This window comes from Petaurus breviceps, unplaced genomic scaffold, assembly GCF_028583685.1.
Source record: "Petaurus breviceps papuanus isolate PSGF00001 unplaced genomic scaffold, PetGlider_PUasm1.0 90775, whole genome shotgun sequence".
In the NCBI taxonomy this organism is placed as follows: domain Eukaryota; kingdom Metazoa; phylum Chordata; class Mammalia; order Diprotodontia; family Petauridae; genus Petaurus; species Petaurus breviceps.
The window spans coordinates 8764747-8790526 of NW_027187342.1; the positions used below are offsets into that span (position 1 = coordinate 8764747).

A 25780-nucleotide genomic window follows, 5' to 3' on the forward strand; every position below is an offset into this window, starting at 1 on the left:
TTGCTAAGGCCTATTGATTTCACCTTCATATCTCTTGAATATGCCCCCTTCTCTCCTTTCATACTGCTACCACTCTAGTGCAGGCCCTCATCACGTCATGCCTGGATTATTGCAATAGCCTGCTGGTGGGTCTGTCTGCCACAAGTCTCTCGCCATTCTAATCCATCCTCTATTCAGTCACCAAAGTAATTTTCCTAAAGTGCAGGTCCCACCATGTCATCCCCTACTTAACAAACTCTAGTGGCTCCCTATCACCTCTAGGACAAAATCCTCTGTTGGGCTTTTAAAACCCTTCATAACCTAGCCCCTTCTCCCCTTTCCAGTCTTTTTATACCTCACTTCCCACCACATCCTCTTCCATCCGTGATGTTGGCCTTCTGGCCATTGCTCAAACAAGACTCTATCTCTCAGCTCTGGGCTGGAACGCTCTTTCTCCTCCACTTTCACTGCTAATCTCCCTGGCTTCCTTTAAGTCCCAACTAGAATCCACCTCCTTCAGGAAGCCCTTCCCAACCCCTCTTTATTTTTTTAATTTATGTAGTATTTCATGTTTCCCTAATTACATGTAAAAATAATTTTTAACATTTATTTTCAAGATTTTGAGGTTCCCAATTCCTCTTAATTCTAGTACCTTTTCTCTTTTAACTATTTCCTATTTATCCTGTGTGTACATACTTGTTTGTACATCACCTCCCCCATTAGACTGTGAGAACCTTGGGACAGGGACTGTCTTTTGTCTCTTTTTGTAACCCCAGCGTTTGGCACAGTGCCTAGCACACAGAAAACACTTAATAAATGCTTACTGAGGGGCGGCTAGGTGGCGCAGTGAATAGAGCACCGGCCCTGGAGTCAGGAGGACCTGAGTTCAAATCAGGCCTCAGACACTTGACACAATTACAATTAAGCTGTGTGACTTTGGGCAAGTCACTTAACCCCAACTGGCCTCCAAAAAGCAAAAAATAAAATAAAATAAATGCTTACTGACTGTCTGATAGAGTGCTTTAAAGTCTGCAAAGGGCCGCAAGTCATTCTTCTCAGACTCGGTTCTTTCTTTACATTTTAAATACATAAGGATGAACCCTTATCTCCCACATATTATTTTAGATAAGATAAAGTAATTTAGTTTTCTCTCTTGCAGAGCATGCTATGAGAGAGGACTAATTACCTCCTCAAGAGTTGTTTCTTCCTCTTTCTAAAGAATTTATGGATTCCTGGGCAAAACCAAAGACTGGAGACCTTTAGATTATTGATGTAAGTTCTGGTAGTTAGGCAGGTTGAGTGATAAAAACGACCTTCTGTCACTCTGTAATTATCTGTATTGAAACCAGGGGAATTTCTTTATAGCCATGTCTAGAACAATGCCACACAGTTGGACAGGCATAAAGGAGATAAAAGCAACTTTCTTTGCCAAATCTGGAGTTTTGCGTCTAGTTTTTGGTATCTGATTTTAGGAAAGATATTGACAAGCTGGAGCAAAGTTATTGTTTTTTTTTAAATTTCAATTCTTCCTTTGAAATATATTTCTAATGGAGGTATTACCAGGAAGATGACACCAATTTATATTGGCAGCCTCAATGTATGACTATTTTCTCACATCTGTTGGTGAATTTTATTCATTTTATTTATTTTTGTTAGTTTAATGAGGGAGGGCTGTTACCTTACTTTAAGTGAGAACCTGTAAAGGCTTTAGCCTAAAAGGGCTGGGGTCTCCCATTGCATCCTGGGTCATCTCCAGGCATCCTGATGAATATCTGGTCACAGGATCCAGGTGACTCTGGAGGAGAAAGTGAGGCTGGTGACCTTGCGCAGCCCTCCCTCACTCAGATCAAAGTCACCTGCAAGTCCTGTCATCATCTCCCTGATGCCGTGGTCCTCTTCAAGATCGAAGGACAAACACAACAACATCCAGTTTAATAATTGGGATGTGGGCTCTCATAATTAGTTTTAGATTGACTTTTCTTAAGGAAAATGAGGCTGGAAATTTTTTCAAGAGGCAGCCAGATGGCCTAGTGGAAAGAGCAATGGACTTGGAGTCAAGAAGTCCTGAGTTCACATTTTGTCTTAGAAACTAACTAGTTGTGTAAACCTAGTTAAATTACTTAATGGTAGGGGCGGCTAGGTGGTGCAGTGAATAGAGCACTGGCCCTGGAGTCAGGAGGACCTGAGTTCAAATTTGGCCTCAGACACTTAATACTTACTAGCCATGTGACCTTGGGCAAATCACTTAACCCCAATTGCCCTACCTTCCCCCCTCCAAAGAAGCAAAAAAACCAAATTACTTAATGGTTCCCAGTCTCAATTTCCTCATCTATAAAATGGGGACATTAATAGCACCTACTTCATGGGGTTGTTGTGAAGATCAAGAGAGATTATATGGAAAGGGCTTTCTAAACCTTAAAGTGCTTTATAAATGCTGGCTATTATCATTAAGTTATTGAGTTCAAATCTGACCTCAGGCATTTACTAGTTGTATGACCCTGGGCAAGTCATTTCACCTTGTTTGCCTCAGTTCCTCATCTATACAATGAGCTAGAGAAAAAAATGGCAGACCACTCCAGTATCTTTGCCAAGAAAACCCCCCAAAATGGGACCATGAAAAGTCAGACATGATTGAAATGACTAAACAGCAATAAATTGTTATTGTTAATTTATTATTTGCATTTCCTTTATGAATTATCAATTCCATATTCCATGATGTTATCTTCATTGGAGACCAGGTTTTACCCTTGTAAATACCTATAAATATGCCTGAAAATTCTTCAAGCCAAGCTTTTATATGATATATTCAATGAAACTACTTCTGCTCTTCTCTCTTGGAACCATTTTGTTGCCTTTCTATTTAAGTTAGCTCTCACTTGCATTGGTACTTCCTCTTGGAGGACAGCTGCTATCTTGAGTTCAAAGAATACTCTGTGGGTCCACCTCCAGACTCCAAAAAACTATAGCTCGTGAACTCCAGCAACAATGCTCACCTTTCATAGTCAGCAAGTGGACAAAATTCACTCAGGGTAAAGGCATTTTCTAAGATGTCAAAACAAAATTTTTAAAAAGCTACACAACATTCCTGGAGTGGACATTTCAACAAATACAGAGCTTCCCTGGGGAGAGCTGAATCAAACTTAGAATACACTGGTAGTGTAGCTCTCTTTCACTACTGGAGGTCATATTCCTTGAAGCGGCTTTGCTTCTGACCTTCTGTGTCTGTTTAAGTTTTTTAATACTATCTTGGGGTGCGGCTTATCCTTGGTCATCCAGTAATAACAATAGCTACCATTTATATAGCAAGATGAACATGTTATGGTAGGGATTCTTTTCTAGTTTTGCTTGGATTTGGTGATATCTGAGGTTCCTTCCAACTTGAAAATCTTGTGATTCTCTGACTCATGAAAGAAAATCGGCTCCAGGTTCAACAAAATTAGGTGTACTTCTTACACTGACCTTGTATGTTTGAAAAAGCAACCTACAATAAGAAACCTATGGCTTAAAGTTTAAGAAAATAATGCCCTAGACACTAAAGCTTTGTGTCCTTCTCCATGAAATGGGATAAGTGATCAGTAATAGACGCATCTGAAAACCTGAGGGCAAGAGGAGAATCACTGTGGGGAGGAGCCTTCTGAAGGCAACTTGACCACAGAAGGGAATCACTTTGAATGTATTTTGCCAAATATCCTAGAATTGTGCCTCAGTTTGTCTTCTTGTTATTTGAAACCTTAGTTTCTCCCACCTATCAGTACAGACACACAGCTCTAGTCAGTGGGCTAAGTGAGTACTTCTCCCTATGGTGTAAGGACCCAGACCTAGGCTACCTGGGGCTTTTCAGGCTCCACAGTAACCAAGTCAGGAGAAAGGAATCTTGGACCTAAGGAACTAAAACCACACTGGCAGATACACCTCCACAAACGACCCTCCCCCCACTATTCTTAAAAGGGACTTAAAAAATAAAAAGGGACTCTAGGCTCACACTGACCTGGATTCATTCTGGGGGAGGGCCTGACCCCCAAAAAAGGGGCCAGGTGTCTTCTTCTCTTTGGCTCTGCCTCCACTCTTGAGCAAAAAACTCTTGAGAAAATCTCTAAAACAAAGCTAGGTGTGCCTACCATCTGGGATTTTACCCAGAGGTGGGATCCTTTCTAGAAAAGATACAATATGGATATCAGATATAGGACAGACAGTGGATTATATCCTTCACCTCAGAAAATGCTTAAGCTACAAAAGGAGGCAAAGGCATGCACGGACAAATACAGACAGGAAACCTTCAGGTGGCTCATTATACTCATTACATTCCCCTGGAAGACAAAAGCCTTTAAAAGGACTGTGACTAGTGGAATAGATATTTTACTTTTGCATCACCTAGGATCTGCCCCAGCCAAACGACTTACAAGATCCAGGAGGAATTCTGGGCTAGGTATTACAGTATAGTTTATAGAATGACTAGAATCTTCTCCTGACTCTCAGTGACCATTCACCTTAGAGACAACCTTCCCTGCCCCCAAGTCATAGAGAGCAATCTATGACTCTATTATTCTAGCAAAGAGAATCTGCTTCAGGAAGGAGCAAGAATGTATATCCAGTCCCATGATGATTATCCTTTCTGATAGCAGTCCATATCCTATAACTTTATCAAGTAGATGGGGGTGGGGCAATTTGACCCCTGCTATACAGAGAGACTTTCTTATATATATACTCATGACCTTCTTGGGAGAAAAAGAAAACACCAAAACCAATTCATAGGCATAACACCGAGGTATGTATTATTCCAGGGCCTAAATTGGGTTGAATGGAGTGAGCCATTAATAAAAATATCTCATGGAGAGCTCTTTTCTTGTAAAGCCACATTCCCCAAGAGCTTTCAGAGGAGAGGTTTAATGGAGAGAGTCCTGAGTAGTTCCTTGTTCTTGAAAGTTTGCAGCTAGATCTTTACATCCTATATTTTTGGGAGAATGTTTCTAGGGGCATGACTAATACTGTGCTCAATGTTGCTGGGTGGATTGAGGATGCCACTCTTGATATCAACCACATTGCCTCCTGGAATTTTTTAGTTCCTCTTTAAATCCAACTCAACAAAAGTATCTCCTATATGTGAGACAGAGTAGTGAGACCATATTTACTGGATGTATCATAGGATCATTGGAAGAGATAGAGGTCATCTAATCCAGTGGTGTCAAACTCAAATAGAAATGGGGGCCTCCAAGCCATATGTAAGGATCCCTTGGGCCCCATATTGACTTAGAAAACCACACATTTATATATTTATTTTTTTTAATTAATACAACACATTAAAATCAAATAGGAACTACATTTCAGTTTGGTTCAGTCTGTACCCAGGAGTGTTGTGGACTGACTGTATAATCTCTGACTTAATCTATTTCTTTCAGAGGAAGCTAGGTGGCACAGTGCAAGGCTGGAGTTAGGAAGCCCTGAGTTCGAAACTGGCTTCAGACCCTTCCTAGCTGTGTGACCCTTAAGTTACTTAACCTCTGCCTCAGTTTCCTCAATTGTAAAATGGGGACAATAACAACACCTACCTCACATAAGCTATTGTGAGGATATTTGTAAAGCACTTGGCATAGTACCCGGCACACAGTAGGTTCTATATAAATTCTGTTCCCCTTTTATTTTACAGATGAGGAGAGGAAAGGTAAGATGACTTGCACAGAGCACCCAAATTGTAAACAGCAGAGCTGAGAGTTGAGTTTAGTTATTGCTAATTCTAGAGACAGCTGGTAGCTCAGTGTATAGAGCACTGGGCCTGGAGTCAAGAAGACCTGAGTTCAAATCCAGCCTCAGACACTTCCTAGCTGTATGACCCTGGGCAAGGAACTGCTGATTACATGACAGAATGGATTCTCTGGAGAAGGAAACAGTAAACCACTCCAGTATCCTTGTGTGATAGTAATGGAATGTGGAGATTCCCCTGTATTGGGCTTGGTTTTCAAATTGATTGTATTAAAACCCAGAGCTTGTTAATCCCACCTGTGGGATGGACTTTTTGATGTGAAAAGAAAGTCCTGACTGGGAGGAGCTGGTGACGTAGATTTGGAGAGACAAGAGAGAGGCGGAAGTTCTTTTTGGAAGCAGCACCTCGTGTAGGGGGAGAGACTAAGAGATTGCTGGTGGCCGCTTTGAATTGCCCTGGACTTTTGAGACCTGCCCCCTGAGCTGCCAAGGACTGAGGAGACATGGCTGTTTTGCTGGTACTTTGTCTGTCTGTTTTGATGTTATTTTGCCAGATTTGTCCACTGGTGAAAGACTGTCCTGTTGAAGAAGTCCTGGAACCTGGCATTTGGTTAAGAAGGCCTGAGACTGTCCTGCAGACAGAGAGTGAATACTGTCCACTGGTGAGGGACAGTACTGTTGTTGCAGGGGTCTGGAGACTGTCCGGCAGACAGAATGAATACTGTCCACTGGTGAAGGACAGTGCTGTTGTTGCAGGGGTCTGGGAGCCTTTCTGTTGGTTCAGAAGCCCTGAAGAAGGATTTTCTTGTTGTATGTTTACAGAAATCCTGGGAGAGGGCTTTGCTAATGTGTTCAGGGGTTCTAGGACTGTTCTACAGACAGAGGATAAATTCATGAAGGGACTGGCAATGTATCTTATGGCCTTGCTAAGCCTTGTCTCCCCAGGAACTAAGATTGCTGAGAACTTGCCTCGTGTCAAGATGAAGAAAAGACCTCCATTTGGGTATTAAGTGCGGTGTTTAAACTTGATGTAACTCTGGGGTAGATTCAATTGTGATCCAGGGGTGGGGAACTTTTGACCTTTTTGTGTTCTATGGTTGAGCAAATGAATGTATTTTACTTATGTTTGGAAACTAATCTCCATTTGAGAAGAGGGGCTTTGTGGTGGACTTAATTAAGGTATAGCCTAGGGGTGGAGAAGTATTTGGAACAGAGACTTTGTAATTGATTGAATGATTGGAAAGTCCTGGGGTGGGGTAGGCCTTGGAGATGATTTAATCACACTTAGTAAATGCTGTATTTTGAATGATGTCATGTTTTGATCTTCTCTGTTCTGGGTTTGTTACTGAATAAAATAGAGAGCACCTATGCTGGTATTTTGAACCTGGGAAGTTGCCTTTGCTTGGTATTACATTACACCTTGCCAAGAAAATCCCAAATGGAATCACAAAGGGTTGTATACCATTGCATAACACAACAACTTCTGACTCTAACTACAAGATCTTACATTAATATCACGGGTGCTTCAAGTTTAGGTCAAGTTACTTAACTAATGCTCATCTCAGAGTCAGGAGATATAATCTCTCTCACTGCATTGTTGTATTTAAACTTCTCATGTAGTTGCGTGTGTGTGTGTGTGTGTGTGTGTGTGTGTGTGATCCTATAATGTTTCAACTTTTGCTGAAAAATCTAAAATGAAACTGTCAAGCTAAATATGAATCTTTCTTTGACAATTGGTAATTTAGGGGCAAGTGATACATAACAAGGTGCTCAAGACCACATCATCTTCTCTCTGGCTGTCAGATCTACCTCTTCCCCACTGGGACCTTACATTCTGCTCCCAGAACCACCCTGGGCTCTGATAAGTGACTTGGGTGCTATATGCTATCTTAATAACTGTTTATTGAATTGAACTCACTTGGGGGGCAGGGGCAGCCTCCTACATATGTTTTTGTCCTATAAGACTATACCTGTAAAAGGGATAGAAAACTGGGCAGAGTTTATATTGATCAGAGGATATTCCCTGGAAAATTAGATAAGTAAAAAAAATCCTGGATAGGGGTTAATTTTATTGTGATTTTTCTTTTTCCTAAAAGAAAGACAGATAATTTCTAATTGTGAAATTTAATTATTGCTCCTAGGATACACTGTTGCTAGGTTCAGTCTACATGTGATATGGAAAAATTATAGTAGAAGGTTCTGACTACCTGAGTTCTAATTAATTTTGTTTTTTGGCACTGCAACCTTTGACCAATATGGACAAGTTGCAGTCTGTGTTGGTGAAAGGAATTCCCACACCAACTAAATCAGATTTTTGACATATGAATGCAGGTTGACTTTCAGATCCAGAAAACAGTGCAAATTCAATTTGGAGACAAGCCAACCTAGGAAATCTAGGCCCAGTTTGTCTATTTCACTCAAACAGAAATCTGTATGGCCTAGTCCCAAACCCTACCCTGCTTAACATGTCTACAATCAAGAAATCAAAAGGCTTATGGGCATGGTATGGGTTGTTTTTGTTTTTTTTCCTCAGGACTACATAACACAGAAAAGTGAAGGTAGCAAGGAATAGTGGAAGAAGGAATTGACTTTGGAGTCAGGAAGACTTGAGTTGAGGCCTTGCATGTACCATATACTTTCCTTCTTCCTCTGTACCTGTGGCCTCCTTCCCTTGGCCACTTCCTCCTGGAAACTCCATTTTGAGGAAGGGTTCAGATCAGTCCTGCTTCTCTCTCTAGATTTTGACACCATGTTTCAGGTGTCTTCTCCCTCTATTCTGGTGGTCCCTTTCTTCCATTGGTGAATTCCTCCCAGAATCTCCATTTTGAGGAAGGGTACAGACCAGCCACCCTTCATACTCTGAACTTCTGCCACCATATCCCCTGCATATGAACCCTCTTCCCCCATTTGAATGCAAGCTCATTAAGGCCAGAGACTTTCTTTTTGTTTGTATTTAATGATTAGTACAGTGCCTGGAACGCAGTAAAAGCTTAATAAGTATTTGTGATTTGACTGGACTGTGTGAGCTTGGGCAAATCACTTAACTTTTTGGTAACCTAGGCAACTTTCAGAGTCTTAAGTTGAAGAGAAGGGCCTTGGTAGATGGAATTTCCTCTATCAAAGAAATAGATCCAGTTAACAAACAAACAACTCCAAAACAAAACAGTGACCACCTTCATGTTCCCTATCTTTGCTTGGACTATATCGGTGGCACAAAGTTGGCTTGGGGAACAGCTTTCTTTCAGTCATTTAAATAGTTTCTTGGGGTCAGCCTTGCCTCCATAGTTATAACTGATTCTCTTTGTGGACCAGAGCTGAGGCATACTGTATGTAGGCTCTTGGGGGTGGGAGTGGGGGTGGGGTGTCTTCCCTTGCTAAGAAGCTGAAACTAAAGCCAAGGGAGATAATTCTTGCACCTAGGAAGGATTGTTGGCCTTCAGCTTATTCTGGGGCTAGTAGTGGGGAGGCAGGGTGGGAAATGGGGGTGGAAACAATAGGGCCCAAGGATGCAGGAAGGCATGGACTGAAGCCGGTGTGAGCGACAATTCTGTTATAAAGCCCGATTCCTCCTAAGCAGCTGTCAAAATATTATCAGGGCTACAGTTTGGAATCGCCACCCTCCCATATTGTGGAAGCATAGGCTGGCTGAGCCGGCCAGATTGTTGGGATGTGTCTTCCTCTTTCAGGCTCCCTGAGTGAAAAAGGATACAAACACTGGCAAGTGGAGAAGCATTAATGACTTTGACAGGATGTAAACTGATTCAGGACTGTTTGGGAAACTCTGGGGCTTTGTGATTAATTTGTATGCTGATTATTTAAGTTGGCTAATTCTGACATTTAAAAGTCACTAGGCCAGGAGCACAGCAGGAATAGCTTTCTTGGAATTCTATGATGGAGCCTAAACTTCAAATGTACAGCTATTTTTAAAAATTGGGATCAAATCCAATACGTGTATGTGACCACAATTTTAACAGGCTCTGGAGGCCCAGGAGATCATAAAAGATAGCACTTTTTATACAATCAGTAATCTCTTCAGATTCAGCCACCAATTCAGTTTAATGCAATTCAGTTGAACACATTTGTTGAGGGCCTACTCAATGTTAGGCACTGTGTGGAGACAAAGACAAAAACAAAAAATGCACCTACACTTGATCTACCCTCAAGCGGCATATACTCTATTGTGGGGGAAGGGAATGGGGGGTTGGGGTCTGAAACTTGTATACCAGCAAAGTAATTTCAAAAGGCAGAAAGTGCTCAATATCCAGGGGCATAGGTGGGAAGCCAGAGCAGTCTACCAGTTTGGCACTTGAGCTGGGGTTTGAAGAGAGCTCAGGATTCTAGGGGACCAACATTTACATAGTGCTTTAAGGTTTGCAAAGGGTTTTACAAACATTATTTAATTTTATCCTATTGTCCTTGTTATAGATGAGAAAACAGAGGAGGCCCCGGGATATTGATTTGGACAAGAAGCATCCAACCAGGAAGGGCAGAAGGTAGGATTTGAATCTAGGTTCCACTTGACTACAAATTCAGTGTTCTTTCCATCCAGTGACTATGGGGAAGGGGTGTGTGTGTGTGTGTGTGTGTGTGTGTGTTGTGTGCCTAGCTGGCCTAAGGCATGAGTAGAGAAGGGAAAGGAAGAAGAAATTGACCAGAGGACAAAGGGATAAAGGGAGGGAAAGAGGAAGAAAATTTACATGAACAAGCACACACCAAAGGTACTGTCTTACTGGGTTCAACTCATAGCCCATTCCATTCAGAATTTTGTTGCCAGGGGCAGTCAGCTGCAAGGAAACTGGCTAGAGGAAGGAATGGTTCTCTTCCCTGCTATCAACTTTAAAGAATAAGTGTGTGTATCCCAACCTCTTGGTGACCCTTTCTGGGTTCTGTCACACCAAATCTAGCCATATCTTTTGGGAATCCATATGCATGTCCACTGGTACCACCTCTTGGTGGTAAGGGATTCCCTAAGTTTATTATCCACAATGTCAAGTGATTCTTTCCATAATTTGAGTTCACCTAGCTCAATCTGAAAGACTGCCACTTTATCAAATTGCTCAAGAATTTGAAGAACAAGATCACTTGGTCTCCATCATTAAAAAAAAGAAAAGACTGGTATGACAGACGAGGCAGGCTACCACTATGATGGAGCTGGAAATTCCCACGCGGCACTAGGAAGCGACAGTTATTATACCCCAGCTGGTGGGCTCCCAGGCACCCAGGGGTGCAGTGTCTGGACCACCTGACAAGATGGCTGATGGATGTTAGGTGTGTGCTGCCTCCATCTGGAAATTTTCAGCGTGCTTTCGCAGGGCAAGAAGCTGCACTCAACATATATCTTTGAGCTACTGCTTGTTCTATCTTTTCAATCAATCATGTGTTACCAAATTCTGGGGATCTGAGTAGGCACTGCCCGATCACATGGCCCGTAATGGCATGAAGCACAGGTAAGGCTATCTCAGGTACCATGCGGAGCTGCTTTGATGGGTTACTTCCCCATTGTTTGACAGATTAATTAGTCCCTTCTCTGTTAAAGACAGTACACAACCTATTAAACATGCGTTCTGAATTAGTTATCTGTTATAATTTATTTTTGGTATTACTGGTGTTGTTTTAAACATTTGTCATGTATTAATGAAGACAGCCTTTGCTCTAAAGGTTTTACAACCTAATTAGGAGAATTACTCATGACAGCCAGCTGGACTTGTTTATATTTTTGGAAATTTCCTGGGCATTCTCTTTGCAAAACTTTTGTTTAAAGGTGAGCACTCTATACTGGCCAGGAGCAGGATGAAGTCCCAGAAATGCTTCAAATACCATCTCTCCTCTTCCTTGCAGACTTCATACATTTTTCTGCCGTGCTCGGTATCCACCTCTCTGCCAAAAGCTTGCTGCCGTTTAGGCTGCCTTTATCTGTGGCCTTTGCTGAACTAAGTTACATAAGGGCAGAGGTTACCACAGATGTTTGGATTTAGTAATTTGCAACCACTGAACCACAGCCTTGGACTGGGCTCAACAATCAGGCAATAGATAAAACACGCCCTTGAGATACTTCCCCTCTGCCATTTTCTACTATGAGTTACCAAAAGGGTAAAGATGCTATGGTACATGAGATGGTATCCATTTAACCAAGGGTGAAATGGGCCATCTTTTCACATCTGGCTTAGAACAGTCCAAGTTAGAATGCCCCCAACCATATTAATGCTAACTCTGAGCATTTCAAAATGGGCCAACCTGGGGCTAAGATGGACTTAGACAGAAGGAGAACTTTAGGTGCTCAAAAAGCATTTGCAAGTAGAAAGGGAATAGCAAGAAAACACTTTTCATAAACACAGAATCACATCCTGGTTCTAGTTGTTTATCTTGTACCCAAACCTCCTGATGCACTTGCAAAAGTCAGGAATGGAAAAGGAAATTAAAATTGTTATTCCTTTTCCTACCATCTCATTGGCTGAATTTATTCACTGAAAACATTTTTACCTTCCTGGACATATGGGGCCCTGCAATGGTCAAATTAACTTAAGGATGCCAAATCATAAACTAGTAGCACCAGCACCCTTTGCATTGGTAACAGAAGCCAGTGAGGAGAGCTTGGTAGTTGAGTCATTCCCATGAGCCTGAATCCTTTGGTGCCATTTACTTCTAAAAGACTCAACTTTGAAATAAATACTCACTGCCATTAAAATAATGAGTGAAGTCACTCTCAAAACATCACAAGCTGACAGGCTACTTTTGTCCCCTTATGAACATCTTCAATCCTATGTTTTGATTGAAAACTCCAGTGTCAAGTGAAGAGACCTAAGTCTAGATTAAGTGATATTATACATTAGCCTGGATTTGCTCCTTTTACAGCTACATCACTTGAAATCCAGTCCTCCAATCTTCCAGGCTAAATTTGTAGACTAATTTTTATTATCTAGAGGTTATTTTTATCACCACACAGAATCTCTACTTGTGCTGCAATTTTGTGTGAATAATGAAAGGAAGGTGTACAGCACCAGTTGGGGGTTGGCCATTTTTTTACACCCCAAATCTTTAGCTCTAATTAGAGTCGTTATGAGATGACTCAACCTACCAGTCAACACAGAAAGTTGACCTGGAGATCCATGCTAGTGCCAATGGCAATTCAAAATTGTTTAATTGTTTCCTAATTTTTTAAAGAAGGAAATCCAAGATTCACTGGTGGCAAGTTAATTATTACATCTTGAATTTATGTCACAATAGCTTTGTTATTCAGTCACATCTGACTCTTCATGACCCCATTTGGAGTTTGTTTTTTTTTCAAAGATACTGGAGTAGTTTGCCATTTCCTTCTCCAGGTCATTTTACAGATGAGGAAACTGAGGCAAAAAAGGTTAAGTGACTTGCCCAGGGTCACACAGCTACTAAGTGTCTGAGCCCAGTTTTGAACTTGGGAAGGGAAGTCTTCCAATCATAAAATAAAATCATTTCATAACTTTTCTCTGGAGTATGGGGGAACTGAGACTTGTTTGTCACCTCTACACACTCCTTAGTTCTTTCCTTGACTCCTGCCTGGGCAGAGGTCCAGAGTACACACATCTACAAAGAGAGGATGTGTGGAGGAGGAAGGAGGGATGGATTCTTCCTGTCCCATCTTCCTCCTCCTTTCCACCCCTTTCAATCATTCAAAAAATTTTGAAGATTGGAGTCTTCCTGACTCCAGACCTGGCATTCTATACCACCTAGCTGCCTGTCACAACAGCTACCCTTTCCTTAACTTTGCTTACACTGACTGCTCCAGGTTCTCATATGGTATTCTGGGATAGTACTGAGTAATATGTTCCTCTATGGAGGATTTTTTTGGGAGGTTCAAACTCGTCATTGATGTGAAGAACTTCCAACGTGGAAAGCTCTTCCACTTTTGCAACTGGCCACACTCTTCTGACACTTATAGTCTGTGGCACCAAGAGGTTATGTGACTTCCTCCTGGTTACTCAGCTGGTATGTGTCAGAGACAAGACTTGAAGCTTTCATTTCTCCCCATATCCTATATTATGCTTCTCACTGGCATAGGAAAGCATGAAAAATCCGAATATAGGCTCACCAAAGGCACCCAAAAAGATGATCAACGGGTCTTCCTTTTAGTTTGAAAACTCCATTAAATCTGATCTCAAAACACGGCCTGTTAGGATGAGTGGTACAGAGAAGGAAAAGAGGCAGCAGAAACCAGTAGAAATTATGTATTTGTTGGCAAAGACTGTGCTCTGTTTTAAGGCAAGTCACTCACACGCACTCACACACACACGAACCATCAGAGAGGACCACCGTTTACAACAACATCAGAAAAGCACAAGTAGGGAGCCTTTGTCCTGGGCACCGAGAAGGTGATGTCTTAGTCCTAGTTGCACATTTTCTACAGAGAAACCTCCTGGCAGACTTGGGGTGGACAAAAGCAAAAAGAAGTCATCAAGTCCCATTCCTTTCAGTGTCTCAAAGAGGGTTAACAGAATAGATTGACTTAGATTCCCTTCTCTTCCCCCCCACCCCAAGCTTCTACGGTCAGGCATTGACACATTATATGATTGGGTTTTATTTGCCCAGCTCTGCTTTTTCCTTACTACAACATAACTGCCTTTGGCTGAATGAGTGAATCAAGGGGGAAATTGGGGACCCAATCGGGGCGTCTGGCCATTCATTTCTGGGGCAGTTTAGACCAAAGTCCAAGCAAGGAAGGGCTTAATAGATAGAAACTGTTTTTCAATGGTTAACTAAAACAAAAAGCAAACCATCAATGTGCACGTAACATACTTTTTGGGGCAGGAAGAATGGGAAACAGGAAGAAAAAAAAAATTAATTAAATTAATTAATCATTAAATATCTTCCCCTTTGAGTCTAGGAATATTGCAATGAACTCCCTTATGTCTAAAAGAGAGAAAAATGTGCCTGCCCCTTGCTTGCCTTTCTCATTGACTTTTATTCCATTTAAAGAACTGGCCTTGGCTGTCATGGAACTTTAGGAGAGGACTGTTTTAGCTAAGCTAGCTTCGAGTGAGCTACACAAGAAAACTTTTCTCTGGAGTATGGGGGAACTGAGACTTGTTTGTCACCTCTACACACTCCTTGGTTCCTTCCTTGCCTCCTGCCTGGGCAGAGGTCCAGAGTACACACATCTACAAAGACAGAGGATGTATGGAGGAAGAAGAAGGGAGGGATGGATTCTTCCTGTCCCATCTTCCTCCTCCTCTCCACCCCTTTCAATCACTCAATAAATCAAGACTTATTAAGCACCTACTATGTGCCAGACACTTTGCTAAGCACTGGAGATACAGTGCATCTTTGTGAGAGTTTGCCTGAGGCTCTAGGGTAAGTGAGAAGGATAGGTAGAAAACGGGCTGGATCTGGACCAGTTTGGGTTGGGAAATGGGGCCCACCTCAAATGCAGCTGAATACACGCTGTGATGATTACTGCCTTTAACTGTGAGCTCCAGCAAAGCCAGGCAGTGACAAACTGCCCTTTTATTCACCCCAGTGAAGAGAAACCAAGGAGGTGGGAGAGAATGACAATGATTTAAAGGGATAAAACCTGGCATACTAAGAAAATCCAGCAACCCATTCGACTGAACTCATCATAAAAAACATAAAACAAAATTTCATGAAACACAATGGAGATTTGTGTTTACACACACACACACACAAACATGGAACAAAGCTCTGCTTATAAAAATCAGTCTGAATGATTATGATTGATGCCTGTTTGGACAAAGTTATTACTTGGCCATTAAATAAAAATACCTCCCAGATATTTCCTTCAAAAGAGCTCAGTGGTCTTTTCTTAGATGAACTCGGCTGGCCTCACCAGATTCAAGATTCCTGTGAGGTAGGCAACAGACAGGTATTGTCATGACCATTTACAGACTGGGGAGGAAGGAGGGAAGAGTGAAACACAGAGACTTGCCTAAGGTCTCACAAGGGTGAGGTACCAAAGTCAGAAGTAGACCTGTGGTCTCCTCCCTCTAGAATCTAATTCTTTCTAAGAGGAATACCTTGCCTTCTTTGCTCAATGCACTGAAACCTCTCACAAAGTTTGATTTGGGTGGAGCCAATATGTCACTGGAGGCATGCTGGGCAAGTCGTTCAGTTTCTGATTTTTTTTCCCATCATTTCCTTTTAAAGTATGTTTGGCTCCTCAAAACAGCCAACTCAAATAAAAGCCAGGCGACCTGGGATTAGTCGGTACCTTTCTTGGTCTCTAGGGGAGGCTTTTTGGCAATGGGTCACCTTAAGGAATGGAGTAACAGAATTAAAATACTTTGATGAAATATGTAATTCTCTCTCTCTTCCTCTCTCTCTCTCTCTCTCTCTCTCTCTCTCTCTCTCTCTCACACACACACACACACACACACACCTAAATGAGACAGCTGACATTATACCATGGGTACAGCACCACAGAGAGTGTGATCTTGTGACCTTCTGTCACACTAGAATTAATTACCAGACACACATACAGCTGCAGCATTGCCAAGATTCAAGCTTGCCAACCTCAGGGAAGTGATTAGCTTTGACAGGTATTGAGGTTGGGGATGGATAGACTGAACTAGTTGGGACTCTGGGCTAGAAGGGAGTCTACCTCTGTCTCCCTAGAAGACTAGAGACCCTGTGTCATTGATTGGCATGTGAACAATGCTGAAGCTAAATTACCATGGTCTCATTTGGCCCGACATGACCATGGATAGAGAAGCCACACACACTAGTCTTATGGTACAACCTCTCCAAACAACACTGGCATGCTCTTGGTTTACTGATTCTACTTGCTGGGGAGGTTGGAAGGGTAGGTGGGGAAGAGAGAGGTGAGAAAGCCAATTTCTTTCTTTCTTTTTTGTTTCCACTCATTAGGCAATGTTAGGGAGTCCCTAGGGACATTAACCAATACCTTGCCTTCCCACATAGCTAACTAGGTTTCAGTGGAGAATCTATTTGCTCTTTTCCAAGCTTTAATCAACATGTGCTGGTGATAGGTCTTGGGAATGATGTTTAGAAATGGATATTCACATGTATGCACATACAAGAGCAAACACACACACACACATACACAGAGCAGCATCTGTACATGAATAGCAAGAAACATGGAAGTGTTTGTTCCGGTTCAAGATAAATGGGTCCCACTGGGAAGCCCCAGGGCACACACTAAGTAACACAAATCGCCTAGGGTGTCATCCCAAAGCATCATTCGGGAGGCACAAAGGTCCAAGAGGTGCTTGGTCCTGACATGACAGGGCCAACTCACTGGCACACCCCCTCTGGCGGGCCCAGCAAGAGGCTTTGCCGCTGCTCACAGGACTGACTCCTTGGATTCTAACTCGGGCACACTGGCTGGAGCAGGGGCTGGGTTTCGGTGGGTCACCAGAGGGGAGGTCTCATCCTCAGACTTGCAGTTGGGGACCGCTTCTACTTTCACTTCACTGAGTTCATGGTCCACCTTCTTTGTTGCCTTCTCATTCAGGTAATGGAGGATGCCAGCACCCAGGGCATCCCCTTCCACATTCACCACGGTGGTGGTACGGTCCCTGTGGACAGCCAAAAAGAAACAAGAAGCTATCATGACAAAGCCATACTCACGTTGATCCTGAATGTACAACAAACAGGGAAGTATTCCCTGTCTCAGTATTATAACTACTGGTTATAATAGGTATAATAAAACATAAAATATCATATATAACATCATAAAATTATTATGTTAATTATAGTTTATATGAATATATTACATGATAAAACAAAATATATAACACCATAAAACCATCATATTAATTATAATTTATATGAATATATTATATGATAAAATATATCTATCATAAAATTATTATATTATAGGTTATATGAATATATTATATAATAAAACAAAATCCTATACACATGCACACATGTACACAGTGCATATGTGTATAAAATTAATAATGTGAATATATGTGTATCTACATTTACATGTGTATATAATTAATATATGCATGCACACACATGCATATATAATTATATATGTGCATATGCATACGCATGTATGTACACAATTAATATATATGTGTGTGTATATGTATGTATGCATACAGATATCTCCAGTGCTTTGGAGTCAGAGGTCCTGGGTTCGAATCTTAGTTCTGTCATTTACTCTCTATGTTACCTGAGGGCAGGTGACACAGAGCCCCAGGTTCTTCATCTTTAAAATGAGGGAGTTGGATAGATTTACAGATGGAAGGCACTTTAAAACTATGATGCCATGATGATTATGGAGAAGCTGTGTTTTTTGGCATGAACTAGGAGTATGATGCCTCCTGATTCCAATGTATCCTAACACCGAATCTGTTAATAGTAACTGGCTCTCAAATAGTTCTTGGCTAATTAAAACTGGTTTCTCATAGACATAGCCTCCCATAGCTGACCCCTCTGTGGGAGGCAAGGGGTTATCTTCACCCCATTTTATAGACAGAGAAAACCAAGACATTAACTTTTCTGTAACACCTGAGGGTGAAATGAGACCCTAACTCTAACAAGAACCCTAACCCCAACCCCAAACCCTAATTCTACCCTGAACACTCCTTCTAACTCTAACTATAACCTTGAGGCTTTATGTCTATAAATATCAATTATTTCCAAGGCTTCCCACCTTCCATGTTGCTAAGGTCAGCATTCCTAAATTACTGTTTGGTCTCCTCCACCATGTTACTCCCTTCCCCTTTTGGAATCTCTCTCCTATTCGTGTCAGTGGATTGCAGAGGAAGTCGCCAACTGGGGAAAGATTCTCTCCTTAGCACTGGCTTTCTTCCTAGTGGGTGGTGCCCTTCAGCAGCCAGGACTTTTCCTAAGCCTTTGTTCCCTGGGATTACCTCTATCCCTGGCTAACTGGAAGGCTGTGCCATTAGCCTTCCCCACAAAATGCTGGCACTGGAAGGAACCCTAGAGATCCCTTTGTCCAGCCTGCGATTTTGTAGATGACGAAACTCAGACCGTAAGATGTTAAATAATTTTTGTAAGGTCTCATAGCCGTAAAGCGGCCAAAGTAGGATTCCTGACCAGGTCATTACATCCCACAGTTTCTGTTGGCTTCATGGTCATGGGGCCATATTTAGAGTTTGAGCAGTTTCTTTCTGGGGTGTCCTAAGTCCGTGGTGAATGACCCTTTGAGAATTATCATTTGGCTTTAGGAGAGGGAGCCTGATGTAGGGGATACAGGGCTGGATGTGGAGTCAGAAAGCTTGGATTCAAATTCTACCCTCAACATTTCTTAGCTGTGTGCTTCCTTTTCCTCATTTTAAAAGGAAGATAATTCTACTTGTAATTACAAGATCCTTTGTAATAGGGACCTCACAGGGTTGTTAGGAGACTTTAATATATGCAAACTACTTTGTAAGCTTAGAAGGACTACTATATACACATTAATGGTTATGAGCATTTGTCTTTTCTCATTTATTTGACTTTTCTGATACAGAAATCTTATTTCCCTGCTAGGCTGTGACCTCTGACAAGGAAACAGCTATGACTTACCTTTTTTTTTCATCCCTCTCCCTGCCTGACAGGGCTTGATACAGAGCAGCTGCTCCATAAACAAAGGTATCAAAGAAATGAACATAGGGATTCAGACATAGAACTGGAAGAGGCCTCAGATGCCATGTAAGCCAATACTTTCATTTTACAGATGAGGAAACTGAGGCTCAGGGATGTGAAATGATTCTTTAAAGGTTACACAGGTATTAGATAGCAAAGGTGGGATATGAACTCTGGTCCTGTGGCTCACACCTTGGCTGTCTCCCATCTGCACACAGCCCCAGAGGGTGGGTACTTACACAATCCAGTCCACTGCCAGAATCAGGGAGAGATCATGAGTGGGCAGCCCAATGGCCTCCAGGATGATGGCGATGGTGAGAACGCCTCCTGCTGGCACTCCCGCAGCTCCAACGCTAGCAGCTGTGGCGGTCACCCTGCAGGAGGGCAAGGCATAGATGGTCACTGCTGCTACATCCAATGTGCTTTCATTAAGCAGAGAGTGGAGTGGCTACACAGAAGGTTTTCTATACACATCGATACCAAGGTGGATGCACGCATTGCCAGAGTTAGCTCAATGTTTGGGAAGCTCCAAAGGAAAGTATGGGGGAGAAGAGGTATTAGACTGACTACCAGACTGAAGGTCCACAGAACCACCGTGCTGACCTCATTGTTGTCTGCCTGTGAAACCTGGACAGTCTGCCAGCACCATGCCAGGAAATGAAATCACTTCCATCTGAATTGTCTTAGGAAGATTCTGAAGATCACCTGGCAGGACAAGGTACCAGACACCATGGTGCTTTCTCCAACTAAACTGCCAAGCATTCAAACTCTGCTTCAGAGAGTGCAGCTCTGATGGGCTGGCCACATTGTTCAAATGCCAAATGTAAGCTTGCCTAAAACACTCTTTCATAGACAACTCACACAAGGCAAGTGCTCACATGGTGGTCAGAAAAAGTGATACAAGGACACTCTCAAGGTCTCCCTTAAGAACTTTGGAACTGGTTGTGTGACATGGGAGATACTGGCACAGGACCTCTCAGCATGGTGTGTCCAAATCAGAGAAGATGCCATGCTCTATGAGCAAAGCAGAACTGAAACAGCTCCAAGGAAATGCAGGAGGTGCAAATTCAGAGAATCCACCCCAAGCGTTCACATGGACTACGTGTGCCCGACCTGTGGTAGAGCATTCTGAGCTTGTACTGGTCTGATCAGCTGCAGCCGGACACATGAAACTTGAGGCTAGCATAGTGATGTCATTTTGGTCCTCTCTGAGAACAAAGGACAGCAACCAACCAACCAATCTATCACAACAGCGCAAATTACCATTTAAACACTATTATCTTATGATTACTTGAAGGATCCACGATTTGGTCAAGGTGATTACTGATCACACAACTCCCCTGCCCCTTAACACGTGTATGAGAATGGGTGTGGCTAGAGGATGGGCCACCTCAACAGCACAGTGCTCTGCAGTCAATGAGACGTGAGCTCAAATCCTGCCTCAGACACTTATTATCTCTGTGACCCTGGGCAGGTCACTTCCATTTCTGTTTGCCTCAGTATCCTCATCTGTAAAAGAGGGATAATAATAGCATCCACCTCAGAGGATCCAATGTAATAACAACAACATATGTAAAAAAAGTGTCTTGCAAACCTTAAAGCACTAGCTCTTATCATCATATAAGCATCTCAGAACTCAGTCTTCCCCCTGGACAGCAGGCTCAGCATCTCCTGCCAGGCCTGTGTGTGACGCCTTTCTTGCTCGGTAGGACCTGCCAAGGCTTGTGCCCTGCTGGCACAGCCTTTGAGAACCCACATAACTATTAACTACATCTTGCCTGCTCCGCTCCCTTCCATACCTCGTGATGGCGTGGAGGTAAGTCTGGGTTCTGAGCAGAGGGAAAACTGGCAGGTTTTACCTTTCCTGGAAAGGCTTCAGGGACCTGGAAACTGACCAGGTTGGCTTCAAATTAATCTGGCTAAATCATACTTAGCCTAAGTACCGAGTGAGAGGCTAGTCAATGGGAGTCTGGCCACTTGGGGAGGAATTCCTTGGCCAGGCTCTGAAACAAAGAATACAAAATGGCTCTAGGCAGAAGAGAGTGCTTTAGAACCACACCACTGTTAGCTTGCTTGTTAACATGAACTGTTGGTACCCTAACTAATAACAGTAATGATTCCTAACATTTATATGGCACCTACTATATATATGCCAGGCACTGTTCTAGTAAGTGCTTTGCAATTCCCTCATTTTATCCTCACAGCATCATTGGGAGGTAGGTACTATAATTATCCTAATTTTACAACTGAGACAACTAAGGCAGACAGCTTGAGTGACTTGCCCAGGGTCACACAGTTATTAAGTATCTGAGTTTGGATTTGAACTTGGGTCTGCCGGCCTCAAGACCCACTATACCACCCAGCTGCCCTAAGTGCGAGACCTTTTTTCATTGACCAACTCACTGATTATTCACAGAATACTGGACATGGTCTGAAAAATCCCTTCCCTGTCTCCCATTTTCAAATCACAGACCTCAAAGATGAAACAGCCTTACAGGGATCTCCTGATATAGTCCCCTGTGTCAAGGGAATAACTGTGAGAAGTCTGCTATGTACTAACAGAAATATGGAGTTACTTATGTGCTGTGGCCTTAACAGCCAACATATCCCAGTATGATAGCTGGCAGCTATAGCTGACTTCCCTCCCCTGTGTTCCTAGAAGCAGAAGGGGGTGCCAATGTGCAGATGAGCCAACCCTGAATGCCTGCTGCTAGAGACTGACACCTGTACCCCATCTCCTCCATGCAAATGACCACACTGGCTGATCCCCTTCCCCTGTGGATTGCATTTCCCCTTCCCCTTACTAACCTGCTAGCCACAATCTTGCTTCTGTCCTATGCCTTGCTCTGTGCTGAATAAAAATAAACATGGTTGCAGCTGCTGAACCGTAGTCCACATTCTTCAAGACTGTACACGACCATGGTGGGGGAACAGATGAGGACACTTAAGAGTTTCCCTTAGGGGATGGCACACTCTGCCCATCCCTGTGAGCTAGTGTTCAACCTTAACCCCCATTTGTTACACCCTTGTTTTCAGAGAGTTGATTTATTATTATCATTCCTACATTATAACTGAGTCTCAGAAATATGATGTTAGCCTTTTGGGTTGACGTATGGATTGGAAAAAGTCTTTTTTTGCCCATGGATTCTTTCATATTTGGAATGTTTTCAAAAAATGTTTACCAGAAAAATCCCTAAAATTCTGACCCAGCTTCAGAGAAGATAGTCACTTACAGAATAGTGAAGATCTGTCCTGCATTCAGGTCCACGTTATTAAGCTGGGCAATGAACACAGTCGCCACACACTGGAAGATGGCGGCCCCATCCATGTTCACGGTGGCCCCAATGGGAAGGATGAACCTACTGATCCTCTTGTCCACACCGTTATTTTCTTCAATGCATTTGATCATGGATGGGAGGGTTGCTGAGCTAGAAATGAACACAAGAAAGGAAGATGGAAACAGTGTCTAGTCAAGTCCAATTCAGAATCTCTTTGTGGGTCTTAAATGATCCCCAGCATAACAGATTTACTTTTTTTTACCTCTTCTTTCTTTTTTTCTTAAGCAATCGGGGTTAAGTAACTTGCTCAAGGTTATACGGCCAGTTATTTCTGGGTGTGGTGCTGAGTATCTGAGCCCAGGATTCGATCTCCAGGTCATCTCGACACTGGAGCTGGTGCTCTTACTCGCTGAGCCACCTGGCCGCCCCTAAGCAATTGGGGTTAAGTAATTTGCTCAAGGTTACATGGCCAGGTGTTTCTGGGTGGGTGCTAAATGTCTGAGCCCAGATTTGATCCCCAGGTCATCCCGACACTGGAGCCTGTGCTCTTACTCACTGAGCTACCTGGCCGCCCCAACTTCTTCTTTCTTTTTAAAAAAATCTATTGATGTTTTTGAAGAGTTTCAGAGAAAGCTGGGGAGAATCTTGTATAAAATGATACAGTGAGATGAGCAGAACCACGAGAGCAACTTATACAACAACAACATTAAAAAGACAAACAACCCTGAAGGACTTAAGAACTCCAAGACAATGATCAGCCGTGACTCCAGATGACTGATGATAAAGCGTGCTAACAGAGAGGGGATGGATTCAGAGCGCGGTGACTGAGACACATGTTCATTGGACGTGGCCAATGGGGAAACCATTTTGCATGACCATTTGTTATAAGGGTTATATAACGAGGAGTTGGGGGTGGGGGAGAAAATGGATTTTTAAGCGAAAACAATAAAATGTGATTTAGAAAAAATACTAACTAAGCTCACCTCCTCCTTTAATATTAACTAAGCAATCCTTTGGTACTATTTCATACCATTATTTTGGGTAGGCAGTAAATATCCTACCATAATCTTTTCATCTTATTTCCTAAATTTATACCTCAGAGAATTAAGAGTTGGATGGGAGCTCAACCCATAACCTGAACAAGAATCGTTTCTGTACTATTGCTGGCAAGTGACTCTCTAACGCTGTCTTGTTCCCTGAGAAGGCAGCTCCTACTTCCTAGAACAGTCCATTCTACTTCTGAACACCTCTAATTGTTAGAAAGGCTTTCCTTATACGGAGGTCACCAATGCTGGCCTTTTTGATGTACCTCACATAAGATACAACATCTTCCAGCTCTGGACATTTCTCTTGACTCTCTCCCATGCCTAGGACTCCTTCCCTTCTTATCTCTGCTTTCTGGTTTCCTTTAAGTCCCAGTTAAGGTCTCACCTTTTACAAGAGGTCATTCTCAATTCTCTTCGATGCTAGAGCCTTCCCTCTGTCAACTACCTCCAAATTATCCTGAACTGATCTTAGATATACACAGTTGCTTGCCTGCTGTCCCACATTGAACTGAGAGCTACTTGAAAGTGGCACCTGTTTTTCTGCCTTTCTTTGTATCTCCAGTGTTGCTTGCAATGGCTTCCTATTTCTCAGTTCTTCCCTCTGGGGCCAAAAGCACACCTAAGCTCCTCTCAGGGAACGCAAGACTGACCACCCCAGGCACTTACCCAGAATATGTTTCCTTACTGAACTAATCTGTTTACTTCACACAGGCCAAGTTTTCATTGGCTGTAGTGAAGGTATGCTGCTGTTCTGGGCAACATAAGTAGACTATTCCAGATTATTTCTGTCTGCTCCCTCTAGACATGAATGGTGAGAAGGGAATTTGATGCTGTATTCTGGAATGCATTTCCCTCTCCCCATCTACACCTCCAAGAGTTCCAAATTTCTTTCCCAAGTATAGCTCACATGCTACCTTCTGCAAGAAGAAATCAATAAGCATTTATTAAGCACCTAAAATGTTCCAGATACAGTGCTAAGTGCTGCCGTTATAAAGAAATCCAAAAGTCACTCCTTGCCTTCAAGGAGTTTACAATCTAATGGGAGAGACCACAGGAACACAACTATGTACATATGGGATAGATGTATACACATACAGAGGATTAATCAGGGATAATCAATAAAGAAAATACACTAGCATTAAGGGGGATTGGGAATGGTTTCTTATAGAAAGTCTTTATCTAGGGCTTAAAAGAAACCAGGGAAGCCAGGAGGTGGAAATGAGGATGGAGAGAATTCCAGGCATAGGGGATAGCCAATGAAAATGCATGGAGAAATCCTGTCCTCCCTGACCTTACCTCTGATCATTAGTCTCTGTCTGTCTGTCTGTCTCATTAGTTTGTACTACTATATACATATATATATATATGAAAATGTATATATACACACACACGCATACACATATACACATTTGTATTTCTTTGCGTACATGTGTTTATGTCATATCCTAGGAGTAGACAGAGTACAAACGCCTTGAAGGCTGAGGCTGTTTTGTTTCTGTCTTTGTATCTTCAGAGCATTTTTGGCCAATCCTTGGCATAGGGGGCTTAACAGATATTTAATGAATTGGATGGACAAATCCAAACATACAGCCCAAGGCTACTAATGAAGTGAAGTAGTCAACAACCAGAAGAGAGAAGACCGATCTAACCACTTTGTGGCCCTGGAATCTGTTTATATAACTGTCCCCATCTCTGTGCTTCCTCACTTAAGTGGATATTTGGGGGAATTGGGTCCTTTCAGGGAAAAGGTGGGGACACAGAAACTTGTTCAGTTTTCAGCTGGCGTCAGTTTAACGATGGCGCCTGGAGTCTACTCACCTGGAACAAGTTGCAAAGGCTGTTGCAAATGGTGTGAGGAGTCCAAGAAGAAATCGGAATGGGTTTTTCCGTGTGAAAGCAAAATAAATGAGTGGCAGAACAATCCCTCCATGGATGATGTGGCCCAGAATCGATGCAAAGATGTACTTTCCCAGGCTGGTCACCAAGGTGACGATGTCTTTCATTTCTACAATCTTACTTCCAACAAGGAACATAATGCCTACAGGAACATACCTATAGGACAAATATAGAAGATTCTTTAGAAAAGGTATCTGACCTTCAGTTTAGAAGTATCTATGCAGGAAATGTATTTCTGCTACAGGAGTCAGAGGGCTTTCATCTCCTATCTTTGCAATATCCATGTTAAAGCAGGATAGAACTGGTGGCACTTCCCCCATTTTATAGGTC

At 42.5% G+C, this 25780-nt stretch overlaps 1 protein-coding gene across 1 annotated transcript in view; it reads right to left on the bottom strand.

The window, feature by feature from the left end:
* Positions 1-13863: 13863 nt before the first annotated feature.
* Positions 13864-25780, bottom strand: part of SLC1A4 (solute carrier family 1 member 4) — a 38631-nt gene continuing 26714 nt past the window's right edge. Inside the window, exons 5-8 of the mRNA XM_069068962.1 lie at positions 25373-25606; positions 22464-22658; positions 19470-19604; positions 13864-17201 (exon numbers count right to left, since the gene is read on the bottom strand). Of these exons, the coding sequence (XP_068925063.1) occupies positions 16967-17201; positions 19470-19604; positions 22464-22658; positions 25373-25606 (799 nt within the window). The 3' untranslated portion in view covers positions 13864-16966. The remainder of the gene's footprint in view (positions 17202-19469; positions 19605-22463; positions 22659-25372; positions 25607-25780) is intronic.